General features: G+C 40.7%; 1 protein-coding gene across 1 annotated transcript in view; it reads right to left on the reverse strand.

Annotated features, from left to right (window-relative positions):
- Positions 1-15528: 15528 nt before the first annotated feature.
- Positions 15529-16535, reverse strand: part of LACTB2 (lactamase beta 2) — a 30476-nt gene continuing 29469 nt past the window's right edge. The window contains exon 7 of the mRNA XM_015145553.2: positions 15529-16170. Within this exon, the coding sequence (XP_015001039.1) occupies positions 16127-16170 (44 nt within the window). The 3' untranslated portion in view covers positions 15529-16126. The remainder of the gene's footprint in view (positions 16171-16535) is intronic.

Genomic DNA, 16535 nt, shown 5'->3' on the forward strand with positions numbered 1-16535 from the left:
ATCTTCGTAAGCTGAGAATGTACATCACCTCAGGACCACTATTGCATGAATTGATTGTAAAACATGTGTGTTTGAACAATATGAAATCAGTGCACCCTGAAAAAGAAAAGAATAACAGTGATTTTCAGGGAACAAGGGAAGATAACCATAAGGTCTGAATGCCTGTGGGGTCAGGCAGTATTCAACCATATTTTTCTTCTTGCAGAAAGCCTATAGATGAATGTGCGAGTAGGAGAAATATCGCTGAATTCTTTTCCCAGCGAGGAATAACCCTGGGGAAGGAATGCCTTCCTGGGGGGAGGTCTATGAACGGCCACTCTGGGAGTGTCTGTCTTATGTGGTTGAGATAAGGACTGAAATATGCCCTGGTCTCCTGCAGTACCCTCAGGCTTACTAGGATTGGGAAATTCCAGCCTGGTAAATTCTAGTCAGACTGGTTGTCTGCTCTTGAACCCTGTTTCCTGTTAAGATGTTTATCAAGACAATGTGTGCCCAGCAGGACATAGATCCTCATCAGTAATTCTAATTTTGCCTTGCCTTGTGATCTTTATTGTCCTTTGAAGCATGTGATTCTTGTGACCAACTCCCTGTTCATACACCCCCTCCCCTTTTAAAATCCCTAATAAAAACTTGCTGGTTTTGTGTCTCGGGGTTGTCATCACGGTCCTACCAATACATGATGTCACCCCCGGAGGCCCAGCTGTAAAATTTCTCTCTTCGTACTCTTCCTCTTTATTTCTCAGACCAGCCGACACTTAGGGAAAATAGAAAGAACCCACGTTGATATATTGGGGGCTGGTTCCCCTGATACCTTTAATTTTCATTAAAATATTTTATTATTTATACTTTAAATAGGCAATACATTCAAATAATTCAATTCCAAAAGATATAAATGGGTATACTGTAAAATTTCCGGTCCTATCCTCCATCCCTTAGCCACTTATAAGTTCTCCTCCTGGGAAGGAACCAATGTTATTGGTCTTTTAATATTTATGATATCTTTTCTGCATACACAAGTAAGTCCACTTGTATGTGTCCCCTCCCCCACTAGTCACTTTAATTCCAAATTTGTTTTACAAGGCACCAATGCAGGTGGAACCAAGACTTTCACAACCAATATTTCTTTTTTTATTATTATTATACTTTTAAGTTCTAGGGTACATGTGCACAACATGCAGATTTGATACATAGGTATACATGTGCCATGTTGGTTTGCTGCACCTATGAACTTGTCATTTACATTAGGTATTTCTCCTAAAGCTATCCGTCCCCCAGCCCCCACCCTCTGACAGGCCCCACTGTGTGATGTTCCCCGCCCTATGTCCAAGTGAGCTTGTTCAATTGTTGAGTTGAACAATTCCCACCTATGAGTGAGAACATGTGGTGTTTGGTTTTCTGTCCTTGTGATAGTTTGCTGACAATGATGGTTTCAAGCTTTATCCATGTCCCTGCACAGGACGTGAACTCGTGCTTTTTTATGGCTGCATAGTATTCCATGGTGTATATGTGCCACATTTTTCTTTCTTTCTTTCTTTCTTTCTTTCTTTCTTTCTTTCTTTCTTTCTTTCTTTCTTTCTTTCTTTCTTTCTTTCTTTCTTTCTTTTCTTTCTTTCTTTCTTTCTTTTTCTTTCTTTCTTTCTTCATTTCTTTCTTTCTTTCTTTCTTTCTTTCTTTCTTTCTTTCTTTCTTTCTTTCTTTCTTTCTTCTTATTATTATACTTTAAGTTCTAGGGTACATGTGCATAACGTGCAGGTTTGTTACATATGTATACTTGTGCCATGTTGGTGTGCTGCACCCATCAACTCGTCAGCACCCATCAACTCATCATTTACATCAGGTATAACTCCCAATGCAATCCCTCCCCCCTCCCCCCTCCCCATGATAGGCCCCGGTGTGTGATGTCCCCATTCCTGAGTCCAAGTGATCTCATTGTTCAGTTCCCACCTATGAGTGAAAACATGCGGTGTTTGGTTTTCTGTTCTTGTGATAGTTTGCTAAGAATGATGGTTTCCAGCTGCATCCATGTCCCTACAAAGGACACAAAATCATCCTTTTTTATGGCTGCATAGTATTCCATGGTGTATATGTGCCACATTTTCTTAATCCAGTCTGTCACTGATGGACATTTGGGTTGATTCCAAGTCTTTGCTATTGTGAATAGTGCCGCAATAAACATACGTGTGCATGTGTCTTTATAGGAGCATGATTTATAATGCTTTGGGTATATACCCAGTAATGGGATGGCTGGGTCATATGGTACATCTAGTTCTAGATCCTTGAGGAATCGCCATACTGTTTTCCATAATGGTTATACTAGTTTACAATCCCACCAACAGTGTAAAAGTGTTCCTATTTCTCCACATCCTCTCCAGCACCTGTTGTTTCCTGACTTTTTAATGATCGCCATTCTAACTGGTGTGAGATGGTATCTCATTGTGGTTTTGATTTGCATTTCTCTGATGGCCAGTGATGATGAGCATTTTTCAATTCCTGGATATCCTTGTTAACTTTCTGTCTCATTGATCTGTCTAATGTTGACAGTGGGGTGTTGAAGTCTCCCATTATTATTGTATGGGAGTCTAAGTCTCTTTGTAAGTCTCTAAGGACTTGCTTTATGAATCTGGGTGCTCCTGTATTGGGTGCATATATATTTAGGATAGTTAGCTCTTCCTGTTGAATTGGTCCCTTTACCATTATGTAATGGCCTTCTTTGTCTCTTTTGATCTTTGATGGTTTAAAGTCTGTTTTATCAGAGACTAGTATTGCAACCCCTGCTTTTTTTTTGTTCTCCATTTGCTTGGTAAATCTTCCTCCATCCCTTTATTTTGAGCCTATGTATGTCTCTGCATGTGAGATGGGTCTTCTGAATACAGCAGACTGATGGGTCTTGACTCTTTATCCAGTTTGCCAGTCTGTGTCTTTTAATTGGTGCATTTAGTCCATTTACATTTAAGGTTAATATTGTTATCTGTGAACTTGATCCTGCCATTATGATATTAACGGGTTATTTTGCTCATTAGTTGATGCAGTTTCTTCCTAGCCTCGATGGTCTTTACATTTTGGCATGTTTTTGCGATGGCTGGTACCGGTTGTTCCTTTCCATGTTTAGTGCTTCCTTCAGGGTCTCTTGTAAGGCAGGCCTGGTGGTGACAAAATCTCTGAGCATTTGCTTATCTGTAAAGGATTTTATTTCTCCTTCACTTATGAAATTTAGTTTGGCTGGATATGAAATTCCGGGTTTAAAATTCTTTTCTTTAAGAATGTTGAATATTGGCCCCCACTCTCTTCTGGCTTGTAGAGTTTCTGCCGAGAGATCTGTTAGTCTGATGGGCTTCCCTTTGTGGGTAACCCGACCTTTCTCTCTGGCTGCCCTTAAGATTTTTTCCTTCATTTCAACTTTGGTGAATCTGGCAATTATGTGTCTTGGAGTTGCTCTTCTCGAGGAGTATCTTTGTGGCGTTCTCTGTATTTCCTGGATTTGAATGTTGGCCTGCCCTACTAGGTTGGGGAAGTTCTCCTGGATGATATCCTGAAGAGTGTTTTCCAACTTGGTTCCATTTTCCCCCTCACTTTCAGGCACCCCAATCAGACGTAGATTTGGTCTTTTTACATAATCCCATACTTCTTGCAGGATTTGTTCATTTCTTTTTCTTCTTTTTTCTTTTGGTTTCTCTTCTCGCTTCATTTCATTCATTTGATCCTAATCGCTGATACTCTTTCTTCCAGTTGATCGAGTCGGTTACTGAAGCTTGTGCATTTGTCATGTATTTCTTGTGTCATGGTTTTCATCTCTTTCATTTCGTTTATGACCTTCTCTGCATTAATTACTCTAGCTATCAATTCTTCCACTTTTTTTTCAAGATTTTTAGTTTCTTTGCGCTGGGTACGTAATTCCTCCTTTAGCTCTGAGAAGTTTGATGGACTGAAGCCTTCTTCTCTCATCTCGTCAAAGTCATTCTCCGTCCAGCTTTGATCCGTTGCTGGCGATGAGCTGCACTCCTTTGCCGGGGGAGATGTGCTCTTATTTTTTGAATTTCCAGCTTTTCTGCCCTGCTTTTTCCCCATCTTTGTGGTTTTATCTGCCTCTGGTCTTTGATGATGGTGACGTACTGATGGGGTTTTGGTGTAGGTGTCCTTCCTGTTTGATAGTTTTCCTTCTAACGTCAGGGCCCTCAGCTGTAGGTCTGTTGGAGATTGCTTGAGGTCCACTCCAGACCCTGTTTGCCTGGGTATCAGCAGCAGAGGCTGCAGAAGATAGAATATTGCTGAACAGTGAGTGTACCTGTCTGATTCTTGCTTTGGAAGCTTCCTCTCAGGGGTGTACTCCATCCTGTGAGGTGTGGGGTGTCAGACTGCCCCTAGTGGGGGATGTCTCCCAGTTAGGCTACTCAGGGGTCAGGGACCCACTTGAGCAGGCAGTCTGTCCCTTCTCAGATCTCAACCTCCGTGTTGGGAGATCCACTGCTCTCTTCAAAGCTGTCAGACAGAGTCGTTTGCGTCTGCAGAGGTTTATGCTGCTTTTGTTGTTGTTTAGCAGTGCCCTGTCCCCAGAGGTGGAGACTACAGAGACAGGCAGGTTTCCTTGAGCTGCTGTGAGCTCCACCCAGTTCGAGCTTCCCAGAGGCTTTGTTTACCTATTTAAGCCTCAGCAATGGCGGGCGCCCCTCCCCCAGCCTCGCTGCTGCCTTGCTGTTAGATCGCAGACTGCTGTGCTAGTAATGAGGGAGGCTCCGTGGGCGTGGGACCCTCCCGGCCAGGTGTGGGATATAATCTCCTGGTGTGCCCATTTGCTTTAAGCGCAGTATTGGGGTGGGAGTTACCCAATTTTCCAGGTGTTGTGTGTTTCAGTTCCCCTGGCTAGGAAAAGGGATTCCCTTCCCCCTTGCGCTTCCCAGGTGAGGCAATGCCTCGCCCTGCTTCAGCTCTCACGGGTCGGGCTGCAGCAGCTGACCAGCACTGATTGTCTGGCACTCCCTAGTGAGATGAACCCAGTACCTCAGTTGAAAATGCAGAAATCACCGGTCTTCTGCGTCGCTCACGCTGGGAATTGGAGACTGGAGCTGTTCCTATTCGGCCATCTTGCTCTGCCCCCTGTGCCACATTTTCTTAATCCAGTCTATCATTGATGGACATGTGAGTTGGTTCCAAGTCTTTGCTATTGTGAATGGTGCTGCAATAAACATATGTGTGCATGTGTCTTTAGTAGAATGAATTATAATAATCCTTTGGGTATATGCCCAGTAATGGAATTGCTGGGTCAAATGGTATTTCTAATTCTAGATATTTGAGATACGCTACAGTGTCTTCCACAATGGTTGAACTAATTTACACTCCCACCAACAGTGTAAAAGTATTCCTATTTCCCCACATCCTCTCTAGCATCTGTTGTTTCCTGACTTTTTAATGACTGCTATTCTAACTGGCATGAGATGGTATCTCATTGTGGTTTTGATTTACATTTCTCTGATGATCAGTGATGATGAGCATTTTATCATGTGTCTGTTGGCTGCATAGATGTCTTCTTTTGAGAAGTGTCTGTTCATATCCTTTGCCCACTTTTTGATGGGGTTGTTTTTTCTTGTAAATTTGTTTGAGTTATTTGTAGATTCTGGATATTAGCCCTTCATCAGATGGGTAGATTGCACAACCTTTCTCCCATTCTGTAGGTTGCCTGTTCATCTGATGGTAGTTTCTTTTGCTGTGCAGAAGCTCTTTATTTTAATTAGATCCCATTTATCTATTTTGGCTTTTGTTGCCATTGCTTTTGGTGTTTTAGTCAGGAAGTCCTTGCCCATGCCTATGTCCTGAATGGTATTGTCTAGGTTTTCTTCTAGGGTTTTTATGGTTTTAGGTCTAACATTTAAGTCATTAATGCATCTTGAATTAATTTTTGTATAAGGTGTAAGGAAGGGATCCAGTTTCAGCTTTCTAAATATGGCTAGCCAGTTTTCTCAGCACCATTTATTAAATAGGGAATCCTTTCCTCATTGCTTGTTTTTGTCAGGTTTGTCAAAGATCAGATGGTTGTAGATGTGTGGTGTTATTTCTGAGGCCTCAGTTGTGTTCCATTGGTCTATATCTCTGTTTTGGTACCAGTACCATGCTGTTTTGGTTACTGTAGTCTTGTAGTATAGTTTGAAGTCAGGTAGCGTGATGCCTCCAGCTTTGTTCTTTTTGCTTAGGATTATCTTGGCAATGCAGGCTCTTTTTTGGTTCCAAATTAAGTTTAGTTTTTTCCAATTCTGTGAAGAAAGTCATTGGTAGCTTGATGGGGATGGCATTGAATCTATAAATTACCTTGTGCAGTATGGCCAATTTCATGATATTGATTCTTCCTATCCATGAGCATGGAATGTTCTTCCATTTGTTTGTGTCCTCTTTTATTTTATTGAGCAGTGGTTTGTAGTTCTCCTTGAAGAGGTCCTTCACATCCCTTGGAAGTTGGATTCCTAGGTATTTTACTCTCTTTGTAGCAATTGTAAATGGGTGTTCACTCATGATTTGGCTGTGTTTGTCTGTTACTCATGTATAGGAATGCTTGTGATTTTTGCACATTGACTTTGTATCCTGAAACTTTGCTGAAGTTGCTTATCAGCTTAAGGAGATGGGGTTTTCTAAATATACAATCATGTCATCTGCAAACAGGGACAATTTGACTTCCTCTTTTCCTGACTGAATACCCTTTATTTCTTTCTCTTGCCTGATTGCCCTGGCCAGAACTTCCAACACTATGTTGAACAGGAGTGATGAGAGAGGGTATCCTTGTCTTGTGCTGGTTTTCAAAGGGAATGCTTCCAGTTTTTGCCCATTCAGTATGATATTGGCTGTGCATTTGTCATAAATAGCTCTTATTATTTTGAGATATGTTCTATCAATACCTAGTTTATTGAGAGTTTTTAGCATGAAGGGCTGTTGAATTTTGTCGAAGGTCTTTTCTGCATCTATTGAGATAATCATGTGGTTTTTGTCTTTGGTTCTGTTTATGTGATGGATTATGTTTATTGATTTGTGTGTGTTGACCCAGCCTTCCATCCCAGGGATGAAGCCATCCTGATCGTGGTGGATACGCTTTTTGATGTGCTGCTGGATTCAGTTTGCCAGTATTTTATTGAGGATTTTCAAATCGATGTTCATCAGGGATATTGGTCTAAAATTCTCTTTTTTTATTGTGTCTCTGCCAGGCTTTGGTATCAGGATGATGCTGGCCTCATAAAATGAGTTAGGGAGGATTTCCTCTTTTTCTATTGATTGGAATAGTTTCAGAAGGAATGGTACCAGCTCCTCTTTGTACCTCTGGTAGAATTAGGCTGTGAATCTGTCTGGTCCTGGACTTTTTTTTCGTTGGTAGGCTATTAATTATTGCCTCAATTTCAGAGTCTGCTATTGGTCTATTCAGAGATTCAACTTCTTCCTGGTTAAGTCTTGGGAAGGTGTATGTGTCCAGGAATTTATCCATTTCTCCTAGATTTTCTAGTTTTTTTTTTTTGTTTTTTTGCGTAGAGGTGTTTATAGTGTTCTCTGATGGTAGTTTGTATTTCTGTGGGTTTGGTGGTGATATCCCCTTTATCATTTTTTATTGCATCTCTTTGATTCTTCTTTTCTTCTTTATTAGTCTTGCTAGCGGTCTATCAATTTTCTTGATTTTTTCAAAAAACCAGCTCCCGGATTCATTAATTTTTTGAATGGTTTTTTGTGTCACTATCTCTTTCAGTTCTGCTCTGATCTTAGTTATTTCTTGTCCTCTGCTAGCTTTTGAATGTGTTTGCTCTTGCTTCTCTATTTCTTTTAATTGTGATGTTAGGGTGTCAATTTTAGATCTTTTCTGTTTTCTCTTGTGGGCATTTAGTGCTATAAATTTCCCTCTACACAATGCTTTAAATGTTTCCCAGAGATGCTGGTATGTTGTATCTTTGTTCTCATTGGTTTCAAAGAACATCTTTATTTTGGACTTCATTTTGTTATTTACCCAGTAGTCATTCAGGAGCAAGTTGTTCAGTTTCCATGCAGTTGTGCGATTTTGAGTGAGTTTCTTAATCTTGAGTTCTAATTTGATTGCACTGTGGTCTGAGAGACAGTTTGTTGTGATTTCTGTTCTTTTACATTTGCTGAGGAGTGCTTTACTTCCAATTATGTTGTCAGTTTTGGAATAAGTGTGATATGGTGCTGAGAAGAATGTATATTCTGTTGATTTGGGGTGGAGAGTTCTGTAGATGTCTATTAGGTCTGCTTGGTGCAGAGCTGAGTTTAAGTCCTGGATATCCTTGTTAACCCTTTGTCTCCTTGATCTGTGTAATATTGACCATGGGGTGTTAAAATCTCCCATTATTAGTGTGTGGGAGTTTAAGTCTCTTTGTAGTTCACTAAGAACTTGCTTTATGAATCTGGGTGCTCCTGTATTTGGTGCATATATATTTAGGATAGTTAGTTCTTCTTGTTGAATTGATCCCTGTACCATTATCTAATGGTCTTCTTTGTCTCTTGGGGAAGTTCTCCCAGATAATATCCTGAAGAGTGTTTTCCAGCTTGGTTCCATTCTCCCCATCACTTTCAGGTACACCAGTGAAACACAGATTTGGTCTTTTCACATAGTCCCATATTTCTTGGAGGCTTTGTTCATTTATTTTTATTCTTTTTTCTCTAACCTTGTCTTCTCACTTTATTTCATTAATTTGATCTTCAATCACTGATACCCTTTCTTCCTCTTGATTGAATCGGCCACTGAAGCTTGTGCAAGTGTCACGAAGTTATCTTGCCATGGTTTTCAGCTCCATCAGGTAATTTAAGGTCTTCTCTACACTGTTTATTCTAGTTATCCATTCGTCTAACCTTTTTTCAAGGTTTATATTTTCCTTGCGATGGGTTTGAACATGTTCCTTTAGCTCAGAGAAGTTTGTTATTACCGACTTTCTGAAGCCTACTTCTGTCAACTCATCAAAGTCATTCTCTGTCCAGCTTTGTTCTTTTGCTAGTGAGGAGCTGTGATCCTTTGTAGGAGAATAGGTGCTCTGATTTTTAGAATTTTCAGCTTTTCTGCTCTGGTTTCCCCCCATCTTTGTGGTTTTTACCTACCTTTGGTCTTTGATGTTGGTGACCTACAGATGGGGTTTTGGTGTAGATGTTGTTTTTGTTGCTGTTGATGCTATTCCTTTGTGTTTTTAATTTAGTTTTCCTTGTAAGAGTCAAGTCCCTCAGCTGTAGGTCTTTTGGAGTTTGCTGGGGGTCCACTCCAGATCCTGTTTGCCTGGGTATCAGCAACGGAGGCTGCAGAACAGCATATATTGCAGAACAGCAAATATTGCTGCCTGATCCTTCCTCTGGAAGCTTCATCCCAGAAAGTCACCCGCCTATATGAGGTGTCTGTTGGCCCCTACTGGGAGGTGTCTCCCAGTTAGGCTACATGGACCCACTTGAGGAGGCAGTCTGTCCATTCTCAGAGCTCACATGCCGTGTTGGGAGAACCACTGCTCTCTTCAGAGCTGTCAGAGCTGCAGACGTTTAAGTCTGCAGAAGTTGTCTGCTGCCTTTTGTTCAGTTAAGCCCTGCCCACAGAGGTGGAGTCTAGAGGCAGTAGGTCTTGCTGAGCTGTGGTGGGCTCTGCCCAGTTTGGGCTTCTTGGCTGCTTTGTTTACCTACTCAAGCCTCAGCAATGGCAGATGCCCCTCCCCCAGCCAGGCTGCCGCCTTACAGTTTGATCTCAGACTGCTGCGCTAGCAGTGAGCAAGGTTCCATGGGCATGGGACCCGCTGAGCCAGGCATGAGAGAGAATCTCCTTGTCTGGCAGTTGCTAAGTCCTTGGGAAAATTGCAGTATTTGGGTGGGAGTGTCCCATTTTTCCAGGTACAGTCTGTCATAGCTTCCTTTGGCTAGGAAAGGGAAATCCCCTGACCCCTTGTGCTTCCCATGTGAGGTGATGCCCCACCCTGCTTCAGCTTGCCCTCCGTGGGTTTCACCCACTGTCCAACCATTCCCAGTGAGATGAACCAGGTACCTCACTTGGAAATGCGGAAATCACCTGTCCTCTACATCAATCACGCTGGGAGCTGCAGACCAGAGCTGTTCCTATTCAGTCATCTTAGAATGGATCCCCCAATATTTCAAATACTGAACGTATATCCCCTAACAAAACACAAGTATTGGCTGGGTGTAGTGGCTTGTGCCTATAATGCTAGCACTTTGGGGGGCTGATGCCGGTGGATTGCTTGAGTCTAGGAGTTCTATTTTTTTTTTTTTTGAGATGGCGTCTCGCTCTGTCGCCCAGGCTGGAGTGCAGTGGTGCGATCTTGGCTCACTGCAAGCTCTGCCTCCTAGGTTCATGCCATTCTCCTGCCTCAGCCTCCCGAGTAGCTGGGACTACAGGTGCCCGCCACCACGCCCGGCTAATTTTTTGTATTTTTTAAGAAGAGACGGGGTTTCATGGTGTTAGCCAGGATAGTCTTGATCTCCTGACCTCATGATGCCCCCCTGCACCTCCCAAAGTGCTGGGATTATAGGCGTGAGACACTGCGCCCAGTCTCTATTTTTTAAAATAAAAATTAAAGCAAAAGTATCTTCCCAAGCACCCCCAAAAATAGAATAGGAGGGAAAGACTGATAGTAATGAGAGTCTTCCTCCTCCACCATTCCCTGGAAATTGGTGGCAGGTCTCATTTTGATGTGTGTTGCATTGTTATAAGCACAGACTTCGGAGGGGGCACTGATAAACAGCACTAGCAGAAATAAGACTATCTGCCCTTGAATCTTTTCACATGTTCTCCAGGATTCTACTTTCCCTGCTACCAGCCACTTCACCAACTTTTAATTGAAGTGACAATCTGGAGAGACGACTTCAAAATACTCAAAGTCTCGAGAGAAATACACAGAAACGATTAAGGTTGCACAGAGATGACCCAGTCATTCTTTGAGTTGCTGCAGCATAATTGGATTTATTTATTATATATTTTACACAAATTGGAAAGAAGGCAAAGTTATTCAGTAAGGTAACTATATTGGTCCAGAATCTTCCTGTGACAGTCTTCTTCTGGAAACAGGTTTTGCTCACTCCAGCCACAGGGGGTAGCTGGGCTAAATACAGTACCTAATGTTTCCTTGACCACAGGGACTGGTCTAAGGGATGGGAAATAAACCAGTATAAATCACTGAATTCTTCCCCTAGGATTTTTCATCTCGAAGCTAGACAAATCAGTTTTTTCTGCTGGTTATAGAATGGTGAGAATACGAGCCTAGAGGCCAGTTATGGGGGCTCATGACTGTAATCCCAGCACTTTGGGAGACTGAAGCAGGAGGACTGCTTGAGTTCAGTTCAAGACCAGCCTGGGCAACATGGCAAGACTTTATCTCTACAAAAACCAAATACATAAATAAAAATTAGCCAGGCATGGTAGCCTGCACCTGTGGTCCCAGCTACTGGGGCAGTTAAGGTGGGAGGATCACTTAAGCCTGGGAGGTGGAGGTTGCAGTGAGCCATGTTTGTGCCACTGCACTCCAGCCTGGGTGATACAGCAAGATCCCATCTCCCCCCACTAAAAAAAAAAAAGTAGTGTGAGCCCAGAGCTCCCATAACCGTGTCCATGTCCTTCATCATGTGAAGAACCCAGTTGAATGTGGGGTCTCCTACCTGCAAAGATAAATAGAGGTGAGAGGTTTGGGGTTGTATTGATGGGAATGTCAACATCTGTTCTTGTTCACAGGCTTGACTTTACTCTACTCTTATTCTTCTCAGGTTGGTTACATGTGCCAACCAACTTCCCCCTTTGCTTAAGCTTGTTGAAATAAGTTTCTGTTACCTGTAACAAAATATATCTTATCTGCCCAGCTCCAGTTCCATACATCTGAGTGCCTACTAGGTATCTCCCTTTGGATGTTTCCTGGTACTTCAAACTTGTATCTGTAGTAAAACGCATCTTTCTTCTCTTCTGTACTCTACCTGTCCCGTTTCTTCTAGTCTCTCAATCTGGTTACCAACATCTACCCAGCTGCCCAAGCCAGAAATCTATAGCTCTTCTAGACTTCTCTCTGTCTACCTGATCCCCCATCTCTCAATAACTAATAGGTTTCTAAGTGCTATTCCTCTTCTTTAATATTTATCCTATATCTTATCCCCCATTCTAGAATCCTTGATACCCCTTCTGTTTTTTTCCTTCCCCCACGATACTGAAAACATCAAATCTTAGAATGCTTACGGTCCCCACTGCCTCTGTTCAATGGGGTCCCTGTCCCCTTCTGATAAAACTTCTGGTCCCTGATGATTGGTCCAGCGCAGTCAGCATAAAGGCTGGTCAGTAACATATAAGAAAGTGTGGCAAGAAAATTCTCTCAAACAGAGAACAAATACACCAATCAGATCGTTTTCTATGAGGAGATCAGTACCTGAGACATGAAGAGGGCTACACAGTTGCCAAACAGAGGCTGAAGATATGCAGAGAGAAGGCAGAGGTGACAACAAGCAGGCTTTGGAAACTCTTGAATAAACAGAACATGAGTAAGCAAAAACTTCCAGGTGCTCTGAACGGAAGGTAAAGTGATTGTCTGAAGTACTGGAAATGAATAGAGGAATGAAATCACCAGAATAGAAGAGGACCAACTCTTGCTGTGAGGATACAACAAAATAATACTAGAACTGCTCCAGAACCTGAAATGCTTTCCAATTCCTAAAGTATACATACCTCAACCTGTATGAAACACGACTGGATAACAATACGTTGCTTCCTGTGTGATTTCTGTGTTCCCATGAGATTCTTGTTATCCCTATGGCCTCAACACACAATAACATAAATTCTAGTTGTATAAATTAGTTCCCCAACCAAATGATGCTCTGCCATATCTATGTGCATACATGATTTCCTCCAATTGGAACAATTCTCCCATCTACCATACAAAAACCCCTAACTTTGCCTACCATGTACCCATCTTTTAAGACTGAGCTCAAGGTCCTCTAAGCAGCTTTCTATAACTCAGCCAGGTAAGCTCCTCTTCCTTTACTCTAGCACATGGTAATTGTATGTCTTCATAAATAAAATATGAGCTTCTTTTGTTTACCTTTGTATCCCCGGGCCTGGCCCAGTACCCAGGACAAAGCAGACATTTAATGAATGCCATTGTTTTGGTTAAAGCTCTCAGTTGCTAGACTCTTTCAATAAACAATAAATGTACTAGCCTTCCATTATCACCCCTCTTCCAATATATCTAATTACAGTCTGCAGTATCTGAAGTGGGCCATGGTACTATAAAAAGACAATGATTCCATGGCTTTTACGTAAGATTTCCTCAGCTCAGAATGCCCTTCTCATCCCTGTTCCCCAACTTCTTCCAAGAATAGAGGTAGGAAGTCCAGAATTAATTGCACTGGTTCAGGCAAGAGAGGATGATGGCCTGGACTAAGGAGTATTGGTGGGGTAAGAGGTAGTGATACATTCTGGAGGTGGAATAGGCATTAAGTACTTGGTGAAGATTTGGTTATAAGAGGAGGAAGAGAAGCATATCAAAAACAAATCCTGGAGTTTGAGACCAGCCTGGCCAACATAGTAAAACCGTGTTTCTACTAAAAATACAAAAATTAGCTGGGGCTATAATCCTAGTTATTCAGGAGGCTGAGGCAGGAGAATCGCTTGAATCCAGGAGGCAGAGGTTGCAGTGAGCCAAAATCGCACCACTGCACTCTAGCCTGGGCAACACGGTGAGATTCTGTTGCGCAAAAAAAAAAAAAAAAAAAAGAATAAATCCTTTGGCCTCAGCCTTGGCTGCACTGTTGGCTTCCCTGGTTTTGAGGCTCTTGGACTTGGATTGAGCCATGCTACCAGCTTCTCTTTTTCCCCAGCTTGCAGGTAGCCTATTGTGGGATTTTGTCTTGTAACTGCGTAAGCCAATTCTCCCTAATAAACTCCCTTTTAGATATACATTTGTATTATCGGTTCTGCTCCTCTGGAGAACCCTAACATAGTATCATTCAGTGATATTAAGTACATTGACAGTGTTTTGCAATCACTGCTACCACCTATCACCAGAACTCTTTTCATCTACCCAAACTGCAAAACTTCTTATATGAAACACTAACTTCCCATTTCCCCTTCCTCCTAGTCCCTGGTATCCACCATTCTTCTTTCTGTCTATGAATTTGACCACTCTAGGCACCTCCTATAAGTACTATTGTATAGTGTTTATCTTTTTGTGACAGGCTAGTATCACTTAGCATAATGTCTTCAAGGTTCATCCATGTTGTAGCACATGTCAGAATTTCCCTCCTTTGTAAGAAGAAATACATTCTGCTATATGTGTATAGCATATTTTATTTATCCAGTCGTCCTTCAACAGACATTTAGGTTGCTTCCACCTTTTGGCTATTGTGAATAAAGTTGCTGTGAACATGGATGTACAAATGTCTGTTCAAGTCCCTGCTTTTAATTTTTTGGGTATATAGTCAGAAGAGAAATTGCTGACCATATGGTAATTCTAAAGGTTTTTTTGAGGAAGTACCATACTGTTTTCCATAGTGGCTACACGATTTTATGTTCCTATCAGCAATGCACAAGGATTCCTCCACATTCTTGCCAACACTTGTTATTTATTTATTTATTTATTTATTTTAATTTAAAATTTTTAATAACAGCTATCCTAATGGGCCTGAAGTGGTATCTCAGGGTTTTAACATTTATCTAATGATGAGTGATGATGAATATCTTTTCATGTGTTATGGGCCACTTGTATATCTTTTGTGGAGAAATGTCTATTCAAGTTCTTTGCCTATTTTTCAATTAGGATGATTTTGTTTTTGAGTTTATAGTTATTCTGTAATAAGAACCAGTTCTAGGAATACGGGTCTAGGTCTTCAAAGCATGAGAATAAGTGTATTAGAATGGCATGAAAATTCTAGGGACCTTGGGAAAAGAGGCAGAAAGAGATGAAGCTGCCAAAGAAAACTAAAAAAATGTTAAGTCTGGCTGGGTGTGGTAGCTCATGCCTATCATCCCAGCACTCTGGAAGGTTGAGGCAGGAGGAATGCTTGAGCCAGTTCAAGACTAACCTAGGCAACATAGTGAGATTCTATCTGTATAAAAAATAAAAACATTAGCCAGGTGTGGTGCTGTGTGCCTGTAGTCCCAGCTATTCAGGAGGCTGAGGTGGGAGGATTGCTTGAGCCTGGGAGGTAGAGACTGCAGTGAGCTGAGATTGCACAATTGCACTCCAGCCTAGGTGACAGAGAGACTGTCTCAAAAACAAACAAAAAACTTTTTAAAGTCTCACTCTTTAGAGAAGAGTAAACAAAATGCACTCAGAATTCCGGGCATATTTTAGTATTGTAGTTTGAGAACTGTATAAGTAAGCACTGGTGGACTGCCTTGTGAACCTAACCACTATATAGGAACACTACTTATATAAAAATATAAAAAATGCCCTATGTTATAATCCTTTAATTTAAATGTAAACTTTTGGTAAATAATTCATGTATAAGCTGATGACTATTTACATACTAAAATTTAAACTTGGGAAGTATGTTGGTTGCATTAATGGATTACAGAAATTATTACTCATTATATAATACTTTAAATTAGGAATTTAATATTTTTCAATCACCAAAAATTCATTTGCATGAATCATTTGTGGTATACCAGAATAAGAAAATACACATGATACAGAGTTATGGAACCAATAGATAGTCATGATATAGTTGATAGAAACATCAAGACAAAGCAATTATGTACAGATAGAGACAAGGGTTGAGAAAAGAGTAAGGGTACATAGAAATCTGTGCTGTTAAATAAAGTAGCTATAGAAAACAGTATTACTGATCACTAATAATAGATAACTGACCACCAAAAATAACATCAAGTTTAAATTGGATAAATTTTATTATTTTTAAAGTAACCATTTTATTGAATCTATTGAAAACTGATAAACTATTAGATTTTGAATTTTTGGTAAAACGTTATAAAACCAAGGTTAGAGAAATAACCTATCATATGGTTGTATAGTGTAATTCATATATTTTAGCATAAATATAACATTATTTTAAAGCATATCTAGGGTTATTTTCAATGTTTTATACTTTTATACTCTCTATAAAATAACCTATAGTTAAGAAAACATACCATTCTCTCAAAGCAAAATAAAACAAAGCTTTCTTTAATCTGAAACTAAAGATGAGCTTTCCATTTCTTGTCAGGATCTGTGCTGCTAACTGTAGAAAGAAAATCAGAGAGTAAAAATTTAACAATAGATAAGTAAATGCACTGGATTTTAAGTTACCTTGTGGCTAGAAAAAGTACTCATTCTTAAAATAATTTTGTTGCTCAATATAAAGTTGGGTATTTTTGGTACATGTAAAAACATTGCTAAGGCTTCCACATCAAATTCAAGCTTAGAATTCTGGCTTTTAAGGATTACATTTCTATAAATTATTAGTTTGACAAACTAACACTAGAAAATAATTACATAATTACTGCTTTAACATCTCTGAGTTTACTACCTTTACCACTGTTTAAAACCTTTGGCTGTTCCCAAATCTACCACATGTAAAATTCTTCGTGGTTTTTGGGTCTGGGA

The sequence above is a fragment of the Macaca mulatta genome, chromosome 8 (genome assembly GCF_049350105.2).
Source record: "Macaca mulatta isolate MMU2019108-1 chromosome 8, T2T-MMU8v2.0, whole genome shotgun sequence".
In the NCBI taxonomy this organism is placed as follows: domain Eukaryota; kingdom Metazoa; phylum Chordata; class Mammalia; order Primates; family Cercopithecidae; genus Macaca; species Macaca mulatta.